Below are 14436 nucleotides of genomic sequence, written 5' to 3'. Positions count from 1 at the left end.
GATATTGATGACATCTGTGAGACACATTCCAGTTGCCTCTCAGGTTTTGACTGGAGATGGAGTTAGACTGCCTCTTTAGAGAGCTGTCTGCTGGCAGAGGGAAGGGCAGAGGGATGGAGGGAACAAGAGCAGAGCAAGTAGTGCAAAGCAGGCAAAAGAAGGAGTGGTGAAAGCTGAAGTATATGCCTTAGAAGGCAGAACTTGAGGGAACAAACACAGCTAGTCTGACCTACATGGGATCAAAGCTGACTTTGGAATAGGGTGAGGGAAGCTTGAGAAGGTAAATCTTAGAAGACTGTCAAGTCAACCTGTTTTGTAGACTAAAGCTGATGCCATTTAAGGTCTAGTATTGCACATGCAATAAGGGGCATACTCCTCTCCCAGCAACCTGAAGTTGCTCTGAATGCTTCAGGACTGGCAGAATCAGTCAAAACAAGTCTTTAAACAAGTAATTAATTTTTTCTTCAAGTGAGAAGTATGGAAGGCAAGAAAAGACCATGGGGTTCACTCTAGGTAACCTAATTTGAAATATTTGTTTCAGAAAGACTAACCCAGCTGCATTGGGAACAATTCACTCACAGCAGTATGAGGCACTGTCGGGTGTTAATGCAGAGAAGTACTATTGTTTGAGTGAGCAGAAGAGGTGGAATAAGCAGGAACAGGTAAGAGGCCTACACTGTTCTTGTACTGCAAAATCACCACTGCTTGCAACAAGTGGTCTAAAGCCACCCAGCCTGTGTCATTCATTAACCGGCTCATAGTCACAGAGGGTATGTACAGTAAGGTCAAGCCCCCTGCTCGACCTGGGTGCCAGGGAGCAGGCTGTACTGCAGGCAGGTAATGCACGCTCCACAGCCAGAGGCACACAGGCTCCTTCCTCAGCCATTCTGTATAAACAGGTACCATTTCTGATTTTATTTCATCATAACATACAGGTAATGCGCATGACACAACAAGATGAGAAACTCACATTGCTCTGAACCATTTAAACAGCCTGCCATACACCAAAGAACATTATATTCATATTGAACATGTACACATTTCCCCCTCACATCCTCCACTTCACCTTCCAAACTTCTACAAACCATTTCCAGCATTGTTCAGGTACAGGACACGAGTTCAGACAGGAGACAGGGCACCACCCTGGGCAGGACATGGGGTTAAGGCTTCCTCCTACAGGAACCGCTCCCCTAACAATACTGAGCCTACAGCTTTGATTCATTCGGTGACTGTAGCCTGTTGGAAATCACGAGGAGCCACATGACCAGATTTTGGTTCCTCAGGAGGTGATTAACCAAACAAAACCCAACCATACGTATCTGTTCAGAGAGAAGGGGAGAACACATGTGTGTGAATGAGCACAAAGGACAGGAAGGTTCTGTTTCTGCCTCTAGGGATTGATTTGTGTTAGCTCCCCATTAACTGATTTAAATCAAAGACACAGGCTTTCACTGAAATCTGGCTGAGAGGAGCACTGCTAAACTGTTTACATAGGTATGTATATACACACTGAGTGCGTGTATATGCTGCAAATGGTTGTAATGTAATTGCTTTCACTTGATACATAAACAGAGTCAAGTGGCAGTATGTTTAATGAATAACCACAACCTGACATGCTTTCCAGTGTGGTATCAACCTGCACCTTGCCTGGACTACCCCTTCTTCCAGCATGTCATACACCCGGCTTGAACACAGCCTCTGGGTTCCGTTACTCCTGGTGCTGCCTCTCTGTGCCTTTTGCACTTTTTAGGATCATGTTACTTAAGGCTGTAGCTTTCAGTGCTATTTTCAACAGTCCTCTGTAGGAAATTAAAGTCACATCCTAGCCACAAAACAAAACAATGACAAAATCTGCACTTTTCAATAGAGTAAAACCTGAGATTTGAGTCACAAACTAGCTAAACTTACAGTAAAAAACCAAACATAACCCAAGCTGCTGACGTGAATTAGGGCTTCAGTTTGCTGCTGAAAATTTCTTTCTAAAGCTGTTGGCCAGGGGTAAATATTTATTACACGTGAATTACAATTTTCAGCTGCCTGCACTGAAATGGGACAAAACAATATCGTTCCCCCCGAAACACATGTTCTGAGGGGTAAGATAACTCATGTGCAGCTCCCATCGGAGCAGGAAGGATGAAGCTTTATGCTGTGCTTCTGGTATCACCCATTGCTGACTGTACATCAGCTTGAGCCATGGCACTGTATGAAGGGTGAGCAGGAGGGAGGCAGCTGATTTGCTATCAGAAGCAACACAAGAAGGCCTGCGCCTTATCTCACATGAGCTACGTGTTTCCTTGGGAGGTGAGGACGTGGTACCAGCCAGCAGCAGTGCAGTGGGAAACCAAGACCCTGCACTGGGATGGAGGACAATAGCCAGAATTGAGTTCCTTGCAGCTGCTAGTGCGGGAGGTAAGCAGACATCCCACTGAAGCTGTCTCCTCCCAAACCCCCTCTCTACTCCACACTAAGAGATGGGATACTGGAAGCCCCGTTCTGTTTCCCTTGGACAGGCAGCCAGGTTTCTCAGAGGAAGTCAGCACAACTGAAGAGAAGCTTCTATCTCCAAGTTCCCATCCATGTTAGGATGGGAAAAACCAACCACCAGCGAGCAAGAAAGGGATGTTGCGGTATTGTACCGGCTACTTCTCTTGTGCATAACCCTAAGCATTAACCACTCCATTACAACTCGGAAGCCAAAGCAGCTGCCCCTCTCCCAGAAGCCAGCTTAATATCAAAAATACAAATACTGTTTTATGTTTCAAAAGACTGGGGGAAACAGTCATAGGCAAGGATGGTTCAATCACTGATTTTAGGCATTGTGCTGAACCAAATGAAACACTTGTGCGTAGACAGCTTTTGGAGACAAAAGAGAAAAGAAAATCAAATGTGGCCAGTCAGTACTTGTTCACATTGCTTATGAACTGACCACCAGCATCTGGCAGCCATAAAGCCCTAGTTTATATGAATGTTTGAGGTACTGGGTTTGTTTTTCTCTGAAGCAGCTCTCTAGCAAATCACCTAAAGCCTATCCATTAGAACAATAGTTACACCAGTATTTACAATGGTCTGAACCGTGTGTCCAGACGAGCCGTGCTGTAACCAGTCCCTAAGTCCTTTGGAATCGCTCCCATCCTCCTTTCTTACAGGAAAAAGGTCTCCCTCCAGAGGTTGGCTCAGTGTCAGGGCTAAGGTGCACTGGTGAGGACATGGGGCGTGAGGAGAGGAGAACAGAACTAGCTCTGATGGGGTGGAGCGTGTTTCAGTGGGACCAGAGAAAGGGTTTGAGACCGAGAGCTTCCTTTTTAAAGGCCACTGAAAGGATGTGCAATCCATTGCATATCATTGCTTTCTCTGTCAGGGACAGGTCTCTGAAACGTTCTCCAGGAAGGAGGAGGAGGAAAACCCAGCAGTACACTTGGTCTCCTCGGGCAAACTTGTAGTTTCCTTGCTGTACTCATCTAGTCCCTGTGTTCACACTGGAGCATTCACTCGCGTTTCTTCCCTCCCCACCTGCTTTCTGCACAGTTTGTTCTTGTCAGATTTACAGGGACCACTCAAACGCTGGGGGAGCAGCCTGGAGGGGGAAGCAACTCCAACACAGGCACACGAGCCTGCTGCCCTCAAGACACTTCAATGATCTCCATGCTGCCCGAGAAGCTCGACTGACTGCCTACTTTGCCCAGTTCTTCTCTGGACCTGTTGTCTGACATGATGCTCTCCCCAAACTCCATCTGGCAGCTTCTGCGCTTAAACTGCTTCTCAAAAGAGCTTTCCTCATGCCAGCTCCGCCTGGAGTCACCGCGATCACCCTGCTTTGCCCTCCTGCGCACAGCACAGGCTTGGTCACAGCCCGTGGGCAGCTGACTACAGCTGTAGGTAGAGTAAGCAGCGCTGTTCCCATAGATGGCAGAGGCAGAGTAGAAATGCGAGGACTCGGCTGCAAAATACCAGCTGTTGGTAAGGGATGTAGCCGATGTCTGAGGAGCCAGTATGTCCGAGTGCCAGCCTTTGAGGCCCAGCCCCGCAGCAGACTTGGCCAAATGCTGCTGGCTGGTGGAGAGACCAAACAAGAAGTTCGTTCGGTAGTTGTCTTCCATGCTGCCGCTCCGGTGGAGGGGGTACAGGAGCGAGCGCTGGCTGGTGGCACTGCCACTGGCTCTCCCCAAGTGCTGCCGCTTGCTCTGGCTGTCCAGCTGCCAGGAGGCCTGGGGTTTCTTGGGAGGGTTTGCTTCCTCTTTGTCAGGGCTGGTTTCTGGGCTCTGCTCCGAGACCTCCTGGACAGGGGAGAACTGACACAACTTGCTGCTGCCCTCTAACGCAGTCGTGTGTTTGTAGTATTCCAGCGTGTCTTCAGAGGAAGCAAAGCCCTGAACCGATGCAGTCACACAGCTGCTACTTGCCGAGTAGGATACAGATTTGATATCCAAGGAAAAGGAGCGCTTCAGCCGGTTGCTGTCTTCCACCTTATCCAGGGAGACGTGCAATCCGTTTATGCCCTGGACCAGTGGGCTGTCCTCCAGAGGGGACAAGTGGCTGCTGCAGTCCATGGGCTTCTGTTCCACAATCTCAGAGGTAGCAGTAATGCAGAGCTGGCTGGTGGAGAGGCTGCTCTGCCCCCCTTCTGGGACCAGCACATGCTCACTGCTCTTTTCCAGGTGCAGAAGTTTCCTCTTACTGATATGGGCAGGCTGACCGCTCTGGTTCTTGATCTTCTTCTCAAAGTCCAAAAGCTGGCCCAGGAAGTTGAAGTTGGGAGAAATGGTCGGCCTTTTTTCTTTCACAAACCTGGAAAGAGGGGACAAACAAACTGACAATTAATTTAAGGAGCTGCTGTTCAGACCTGAGACAATCCTACAGCAATTGCTGTGAATGTTAACAATCTCTTCTTAACTTATGGAGATGTCTGGACTGAGGATCAGTCAAGCAGAAGTAACCTGATAATAGAGTTTAAAAAAGGCAGCTTTTAAACAAGATAATGCTGAATGCTCTCAATTGTCTCTCCACATTACTTGTGATGGCCACAGCAAGGTTTAAGTGAATCATTTTCCTTATTTTGCTTCACCAGTGGGATCTCTGCTCCCTCAGTTTCTGACCAAAGTTAAAAGCTCCTCCAGTTCTGCATTAACAGCTTCAGGGCTCAGGCCAAGGGCCCTTGGCCTCTCCTGCGCTACAGAAAGCAGACCACCATCCCCACCATTCACAGGGATGAGATCTCATGTTCCTTTCACCTCTCTCATGCTGTTGTTACTGCAGTGAGTGCTTCCTACCCTGCTTCTCTTTGTCTTGCCTGTGACAAAGAGCTCTGATATGTGCTGACCTCATATAGCAACTGCCAGCAGTTTCTACCACATGCTGGTATTGACCACTGATATGACAATCAAAACCAGAAAACCAGAAGGAAGGGCAGCATCAAAACAAAAACATGTAGGTGTTCAGCAGGAAAGGGCAACATTACTGCCAAATCACTGGCAAAGTTCACCTAGTTTTGAGCCCTGTAGGAAGCATCCTGACTCTCATACCTAAGCATGCACTTACATACTCAGTTGAATATGGAGAGAGTGCAATGCATACTTACAATGTTTTCCTGAACCAGGGCTCTAAGTGTATGAAAGACTTAAGTAGCAGAAGTCATGTCATACATTCAAAGTTAAATACAAAAGCATACTTCCTACCTGTCTGATTTGCACTACAGCTAAGTAAGTACTCTCTGCTTTTTACAGGCTGCAAACCAGAAAGCTGCCAAACTCCTTCCTCCTCTTGGAATTAACAGAGGAAGCAACCTTGAGGAGTTAAATCTAGCATTACACACATATAATTCATCACTGGGAGAATGAAATGTATTAAAAACAAAGCCTCTCTGGGGATGTGTACAGAAGGTGAGCGTGCAGCCATTAAAAAAGGCATGTGAAAAATTCAGAGGTGTACTTGTGTATGTGTACATACACTGGCACAACTGCAGGCAAGCACATGAAAACTATCAAACAAAACTTGTGTTTATTTGTTTCCCAAGTTGCCACACAGCAAACACTAGCAGAGAGAGTGGAGCTGACATCATGATCTGGAATATCAAAGTTGCACAAAGTGATAGTGGAAGCTTCCACCATGAAGTGTAACACTGTCAGAGAAAACTAGTAAGTCTCCTCAGGAGAGATTCTTTAGGTTGAGTTCTTTACAATTAATTTGGGGGCTTTTATTCCAATGTAACCACTCACAAGAATTCATACAGTCTTTGTTCTTTTCCAGTCAAAGCGAGCTGTGCTTGTTACTGGGTTATTTAAATCAAGGTTCTTCTGGTCAACACAGCAGTTTCTGGCCTGTGTTCTGACAGCCTCTATATCTCTGTTCCTTCCACTTTCTCCTCATCTCACTCCAAAATACTGGGCAGTTCTAAATGTAAAACTAGCTTATTAAAAATGGGAAGGGTACAAGAAAGGCTGCTGGATCCCCCTCCCAGGTTTTCAGGTACTGCAAACTAATGTCATTTCAAAATGCACTCTTCCAATTGGCAGACATACACAAGGTTTCACATTGATGTTTATTTCCCTCTATAGGCCATTATACAAAAGGAAGTATTCCTCTCCTCAGCTCTCTCACGTCAAGTAACACCATCACCTTTTTATTGTAGTAAGAGCAGCAGACAGACATTTCTCTAATGACTTTCATTAACTCAAAAGTAGTTTTCTTCCAAGCCTTGCCAACAAGCGATCCCTGACCAGTGAGTGAAATGTGCTGCAGACGGTTCTCACTAAGCCATACCAAAGGAAATGCTCAGTGTGTACAGTGCAAGGAGAAGGTGGCCTGGGATGATTAATCCTTTGCACACGATTCACACTTCTGGTTAAGAAGCAAACTGGAATTTCATACAGAGATTTCATGGAAGAGTTTAGAAGCAGCACTTCAGAAGCTCCCTGAAGCTGTGCATCTTACAAGTGTTCGGTATCCTACAGCTCTAACCTCCAGACCACTGCATCCTGAGGACAGGCAGGTTTCTCCAGTGACTCAAGCTCCTACCTTACTAATTCATCCACATTATCTATACCTGTATACAGTTTTCAGCTATGCCTCTTAATCAGACCTGTTTCACCATACGTGTTGAAATAACTGCACAACACCAACTGTCAGCAGGCTCCAGAAAGAAAATGAAAAACTTCTAAAGGCAATGGGAGTGGGTAATTCAGTTATCCTTTACATACACTCTTTTCACTGCATGCATAATTCATTAGCTTTAAAGAAAATGCCCCATGAAAATCATGCTCCACAAAGGCATTTTAAATGTTCATCTTTCTGTCTTCATCAGTGTTTTAAAGATGACAGTAGCAAACGCTGGTGATTTTGAAGGTACCCCCTCCACCTGCCTCAACACAATTCTTCAAATGGCTTCTGCACAACACAGCGATGCAGCAGCTGTGCCTATACAGCCCATCATAAAGAAAACCATCATTTTTTGTACAACACAACAAAGCAATTTGTTAAAGGAAATACTGAAGTCATGGCAAGCTGCATCCAAGCCACCTGGAATGCAGTAAAGTGTTCACAATCCAAATACAGACAAAACCAGAATTTGAAAGGTTAAAAAGGGAGGGAGGGAAGAGGGTCCCCACAAAAAAAAAGAGCTAATACTTCAAAATACCTTCTGCCAGGGTTTTTGGTTGGCTCTATTTGCAACAAAGAAGCTTTCTTAATTCCTAGACAGTTGAAGTGCAGTCAGTTCTTTGAGAGCATTACCAAACTGCAGTCAATAGAGCCAGCCTAGCATTTGTTATAAGCATGATTATAAATATCCTCAGCTCTCTCTCTTTAACCTCATCCGTTCCATTCTCTCTCTTACAAGATACATGTGTGCCATAGTTATATGTGCATGTGTATCTATACACACACATTTAGAAAGTGGTTTAAATTCCATGTATTTGGCCACTTGAAGCAAAGACCAAGATCAGCATTTTGCAGATGGGCAATTAATACTAGTTGCATCATGTCTGCACAACACTGTTCATTTACTTTATGGAGGAAGCCTACATTTAAAACAACAGCATGCAGATGCCAGTGAACTACCAGATAAAGTAACATCTGCTTCTACCTTTGGTTATATAAAATCAAAGACTCAGAGTTGGGTTGGACAGGACCTTAAAAGATCATCCAGTTCCAACCCCCTGCCACAGGCAGGGACACCTTCGACTAGGCCAGGTTGCTCCAAGCCCTGTCCAACCTGGCCTTGAACGCTGCCAGGGATGGGGCAGCCACAGCTTCTCTGGGCAACCTGGGCCAGTGCCTCAGCACTCTCACAGTGAGGAACTTCTTCTTAATGTCTAATCTAAATCTACCCTTCTCTGTCAGTTTAAAGCCCTTGTGCCTTCACTACGTGCCCTTGTAAAAAGTCCCTCTCCACATATATAACCTTTATCATGTACATATACATACACACATATGTAACCTTTTATTATTCACCTTAAGAACAGGCAAACAGGCACAAGAATTAGTATGAAGGGAAATTTTCTCCTTACCTGTAAGCTTCATCTAAGGACATATCCATTCTCGTCATGATATATGCAATAGCGATTGTAGCAGAGCGAGAGATTCCAGCTAAACAGTGCACTAACACACGACCATTTGATGCTTTTGCTTTTTCTATATAGCAAAGAAATTGGCAAGTGTCAAACTCAGCAGCATTTATACCATGATAAAAAACTTGCAAAGAAATAGATGTTATTTCAAATTGTGCAAAACTTCCAAATTAACTGCTAATTGCAATCTCATGGAAGCTTTAAACAAGAATCACCTATTTGCTCTAGCACTGTATGGCATTGAGTATAGAAAAAGCATGTGACTACACACAGGAAACATACTGCAGTTACAGCATACCACATTTCAGTGTGCACATAAACAACCCTATTTAGATGTCTGGGAAAGCTGGTTGTTTCTAATTTTATATGCAAGTAAAAAGCAAGCATTCATGATGGAACAATCTGTCCAGTTCAGATCTGGCTAGCTCACTGCTCAAAGGTAAAGACAGGATCTCTAAGTCTAGTTTTCTGATTTGCTCCCTGCAGACATGTATCAGGTATCTACCAGAAAGCAGATGCTGTGCTCTTAAAAAGTCTCTTTGTGCTGAACATGCACATCCATAAGTGCTGGAACATGCAGTGGCAGAATCTCCCCACGTTACTTTGCTTCTATGCTTGTAGAGTGATAGTAATCATCTATGGAGATCCTTAGTATTTTCATACCACCCAGACAGGATTCAGGTCTTCTCCAGCCCAAACAACAAGGCAGACATGAAGGAATTCAAAAACTGGTTTAGAGAATTTAAACTTTCTTCTCACCTATAAAATCGACCGATTTATCCAACCAAGGCAAAATTTTCTCACAAAAGCTGTCATTCACAGGCACTCTCAGGAAATGGGATTCTGGAATAAAATCAGGCTTTGGACAAGTATTGCTGGCGTTCAGTACGTAGCAAATATCATTCTGCTGCATCAGCTCCTAGGAAAGAGAGAAAGATTAAGCCTAGAGAAGTCAAATGCTACCTTTGGCACATTACAAAGCTAAAAACCAAACTGAAATGCGTGTTGGAATTGCTCTAACTGTATGAGGAACATTCTTTCGTGAGACTGACAACTCAGCTTTTAATTCTTCAAGTAACTTTTAATGAGATATTCAGTGTCCAAATAACATAAGGAATGCAAAGCCCTTAAAAACAAGGTTAACAGAAATAATGGTAGAACACCTGCTGCTACAAAGCATCACTTTCAAGAGAATTACTTATTTGCGACTTTGGTTTAAATTCTCACTGCGCAAGCTGACAACAGAACACCAAACATTTCCCGCGTGTAGTTTGCTGACCCAGACAGATATGTGTTTTCTGGATCCTGTATCTAATAAGACTGAGGTTGCCTCATCACAGATACTGGTGAGAAATACGAAATGATACCGATGGCTCCTGCAGTCACCTCTTAAAAGCGTCTATGACTTCCTTGTTTCTAAGTCAACATTCAAAACTCACTCAAAACCTAGAGAGAAAGCTGGGTAAGAGCTGAAGGCCTTGAATGACAGCATTTCCACAGAGCATTTGCTCCAGTTTTACAGGAGTACCACTTTGTGGTTTATGACTTTAGTTGCTCAGTTTTCAGTCTTTAGTCCTCTTGCACCTCAGAGACTGTCACAGGAACAAGCAGACACTCAATGTGTAAGAGTCAACTGGGCTTTTTAAGTAAGTCAATTTTCATGACTGCAAATAAAAGACTGACGACTCTTTTTTGCACCTTTCTATGCTCACTGTAGTTAAAGTTGTGCAAAGCAGTATCTGATGCAGTAGGTACCTTAATGCCAAACAAAGTGAAGCAAGTATTAGAAAACCAGAGATGGCTTTACCAAAACCATCCAGCCTCCTGCAAGTAAGCATCCGGACAGAGAAAATCAATTAAGCAGGTTGGAGTAATACTGATTGAACTGTGTGTTTGGTTCAGATATGATTTGGGCAGTAACTGACATGCAATCTGTGCTTGGACAGTTACACTGAATGCAAACACTGGGGAGCTTTTGGCCAGATTTCTATAGAAACTGAACTGAAACATTAAAAAAGCCAAAAAAAAAATCTAGTTTTAATCCTTTTGCTTTTATAGCAATTAGATAAAAAAGTTATGTCAATCCATGGGAGCATTGAGTGCAAGAATGAATTCGTACACTGCAGATTTCAAATGGAGATCTACCAGTATGAAAATATAGTCAAGAAATGGTCTCTTCTTCCCCATATGTATTTTTCTGCAAGCATAAAGATACTTTGGTGAGGAGAAACGGGAATATGGCTAATTAGCTGAAAAGACAGAAATCCATCTTGTTCATATCAGAGCAGCCTGAATAGCATGTGATGTTGAGTACACAACACCTATGTTATGGTATATATACAGAAGCGATGTACACACACACGTGTATGCACGTATGAATTAAATGTTCAATGAGAACGAAGGGGAGAAGGGAATCTACAACAGTCATCTGCAGAGGAAAGAGCATGAAGCCCAACTAGTAATGGTCATAAGCAGAGAATTTACATGAATTCCTGCTAGTGAGCTGTGTCTTGTTGCCTGGAGCAAAATTAGCAGCTCCTCCAAGCTTTCATCCAAAGCCCCTCAGGTCAGCACATTCAGAAGTACCTGAAGGTGTGGGCACCCCCAAAGCAACTCATCAGAAATAGAACTGGCATCAGTGGTAAAATAAAATAGAAGGGCTAGGTGTGTCAAAGCAAGTTCTCAGCCTCACTGCTTCTTACCCTGCTGGTTTCCTAGGTCACGCTCCCAGTGAAGCTCAGCTTCTCAATGATGACAGTGACTTCCAGTATATCACAGGTTTCCCCCTTCTTTCACATCTCCCCAGTGCAATCACCAAGCGTCCTTTAGCCCTGACTGCCTTTCATAGCCAACCTTGTTGCCCCTTCCTCTACTACATTTAGCTCTCATACACCAACAGACCTACAAGTTTAAAAGTAGGGCTCTGTAAGGAAGTAGGGGAATATTTGAAATTATCCATAGAGGGAAGGTATTGGGAATGGATTCTAGCCACAAGGGGCTAGGTCCCACTAGATCTGCAATACCTTAGGTGTGTGAGGGAGACCCCAATGAGGCATCTCTGCCTCATTGTCCTGGGCTACACAGCTTTCCCCTTCTAGGATCCCAAGCTCTTCAGCCTTAACTTCTGTGAAATAAATACCTGCTTTAGATCACTGTGGTGACACACTTCCCCCAAACCAGCTCACCTGCTGCTGTTGCTGCTCGAAGGTGAGTGAGGAGCAACTGGAACAGCAGGTCCAAAAGTACATGCAGGGTCAGGTCATGAACATTACCATATATAAAGGAGTGAGGTAATGAATGTACCACTAAGGGGAGGCTCATGAATTCAGAAGAAGAATTGAAAATCTCATTATTTCTCTTAAAGCATAAGCACTGGTGGGCTGCACAGGCCAACCATCACACTTCCACAGTTATGCAAGGTTTTTGATGTGGAATCGATTATTCAAATGGGAATAAGAAGGCTGCAGATGCCAAGTCTGAAATCTCCGAGCCAAACAAACACCCAAAATGTGTTAGTGCTTGTCTTTGAGACCAAGGCTAAAGAAAGAAGTTATGCTTCCTTCTGTTCTAAAGTATCAATCATACCCTGTGCAACACGCTCCAATGTAATAACCATAACAGTACCCTCATTGTAAGGCACCCAAGAGGAAGAAGTGAATTATGATGAGGGGAAGATCCAGAAATCCTAATACTAACAACTTTGTGAAAAGAAGGTAAATGCTCTTTTGTCAGTTTATTTACATTTTATGACTAGTTTAATCCGAAAATTAATGGCACCCTAAAATGTTATTTTGCTCCAGGAAATAAAATCCAGGTCTGGAAGAAAAGAAGTAGTTATGTAAGCAGCAAAGCAGAAAGTTTTACAGTTTAAATGCTGGTACAAAACATGAGATGTACGTAGGAGGCTCATTCATGCCCGTAACCACAACGCAGAATTCTTCTATTACACTCGCTTTCAGTAAGGAAACTGTCACTCCCATGTAGGTTAGAATTTAGCTTGTCTCTCTTTCACAAAGAGCAACAATGATCTGTAACAGTAAACACCCTCTTGAGATACCAGCTATACATCACACTGAAATAATCACCATATATCACACTGAGATCCAGAGCCTGGAAGAAACTTCTCTGTTGGAACATTTATGAGGAACTTTTATGAAGTTTTTAGTATTTCAACACTGCAAATAAATGACTATTTTCAGAATTAACCACATAGACAGAAATCAGTAAAGCAAAAGTAAGAAAATCTCCAAAGGCTTTTCTGAAGTAAACACTGATTTTGCTAAAGGACGCAAAGCAAGCATTTGTGTTTGCATATCCTTCATAAATAAAGCACTATCTGCTTTATTAGAGGTATTAATGGCAAAAAAGTCCTGAATGCAGACTGTCCTGCAACAAGACGAGCATTTTGCTGTGTCTGCACTCATAGATAAGTTTACGAAGATTCCGAAAGGATAAGCTCATCCTGATAAAACATGCTGAAAATTCACATCTTTGAATCATCAGCTTTAACTGGGGTGCAGATTATGAGTTCTTTCTGTAGATATTTGTGAGACAATTTTAGAGAAATCGTATGTCTGGTCAATGGAAGGAATCATGGGAACTCACAGATAGGATCTGAAGGCAAAAATAAGGTCAATGTAGTCAATGACATCTTAAGAGTTTTGGGAATCTTACTACATTTCTTAAGGCTTTTTGTTTGGTTTGGTTTTTTGATCTGGACATGAGTACAACCCCCTCATATTCTAACCTTACCATAAAGCTTGTTCCCAGTAGCCAACAAACCAGCAAGGCCATTAAACCAGAGCAAGGCCATTAAACCACATCATCTCCTGGACTGTCCTAACAGAGACAGAACTTGGCTACTTACCCTTGCTTCTTGCTCCCCTCTTTTGAACTTCCTTCACTTCCCAGCTTTCTCACCATGTACTGGTATTTCTGGGCACTTGGTGTAGTAAGAAAGAATCACCCTCCTTGCTCTCCCCAACACCTCTTCATAGGGTCCATGCTTCCCCAGGAGCAAGGTGTGTTGAAGGGAGAGCAGCAGAGATCTGCTGTTCATACTTCTAACATGCCTAGCTATTGCTAAATGTTAGTTGAACCAAGAAACTGATTAAGCCTAGGAAATTGAAGGGTGCCGAGAGCTGGGAAAACTCGCGTGGATTCTAAGAGCCACAAATCGTAAGTTGTTCTCACAGCTTCTTTGGGTTAATGAAGTTACCAGTATTGAAGAAGGAAGCTATTTTGAATTTTCCAAGGGCAGTCACTGAAACTCAAGAGGCAAGATAAATCTACCGACACTAAGGGCTACTTCAGTGCAGTGAACAAGTGACTGCTCAGACTAAAGCATTGCCTGTGTTTGTTCAGAGAAAAAAGGTACAAACCCCAAGCAGACCTGAAATCAGAAGCTCTGTATTTGTCCTAAACTGGGTAGGACATCTAAGAGGTATTTTAGTCGTCAATGGAAGAACTTCCAAAGGGCTGTCAAGGATGATGCCAGACAGTAAGAACTTACTGTGGATTGTATGCTGTTTTTTTTGTGGTTTTCCATACAAAATGGGAAACAAAGTAATCCTGGATCATAACTGCCAAGGATACGTGAGGAAGTACAAACCAGACCAACTCCTGTGGGGTTTTGTATTAATTCTGAAGTATCTGCAGCTGTATCCCTTGACACATGCTGAAATAATATCAATATTGTAGATTAACAGGCAAAAGAGCCACCACCAGGTCTGAACTCTTCCCATAGATGACTCTGACACACTCAGGGCTCACCAGTAGCAGTTTTAGCCTCCTCCAGCCCTCTAATGAAACTCCTTACTGCTGCCACCACTTGGATTCCTTTCCTGGTGAGGCACACATACTGTGCCTGTGCCCA

At 43.6% G+C, this 14436-nt stretch overlaps 1 protein-coding gene across 4 annotated transcripts in view; it reads right to left on the bottom strand.

Moving 5' to 3' along the window:
* Positions 1–885: 885 nt before the first annotated feature.
* The window catches only part of DUSP16 (dual specificity phosphatase 16), a 65844-nt gene continuing 52293 nt past the window's right edge, over positions 886–14436 (bottom strand). For all 4 annotated transcript variants that reach the window (XM_005147981.3, XM_034062917.1, XM_034062918.1 and 1 more), the window contains 3 exons: positions 9321–9480; positions 8502–8625; positions 886–4785 (listed from right to left, as the gene is read on the bottom strand). In XM_005147981.3, coding sequence (XP_005148038.1) covers positions 3621–4785; positions 8502–8625; positions 9321–9480 — 1449 coding nt within the window. In that variant the 3' untranslated portion in view covers positions 886–3620. The remainder of the gene's footprint in view (positions 4786–8501; positions 8626–9320; positions 9481–14436) is intronic.

The sequence above is a fragment of the Melopsittacus undulatus genome, chromosome 5 (assembly GCF_012275295.1).
Source record: "Melopsittacus undulatus isolate bMelUnd1 chromosome 5, bMelUnd1.mat.Z, whole genome shotgun sequence".
Taxonomy (NCBI): domain Eukaryota; kingdom Metazoa; phylum Chordata; class Aves; order Psittaciformes; family Psittaculidae; genus Melopsittacus; species Melopsittacus undulatus.
Note: the sequence above shows the minus strand (reverse complement) of the source record. Positions and strands in the feature narration are given on the sequence as shown.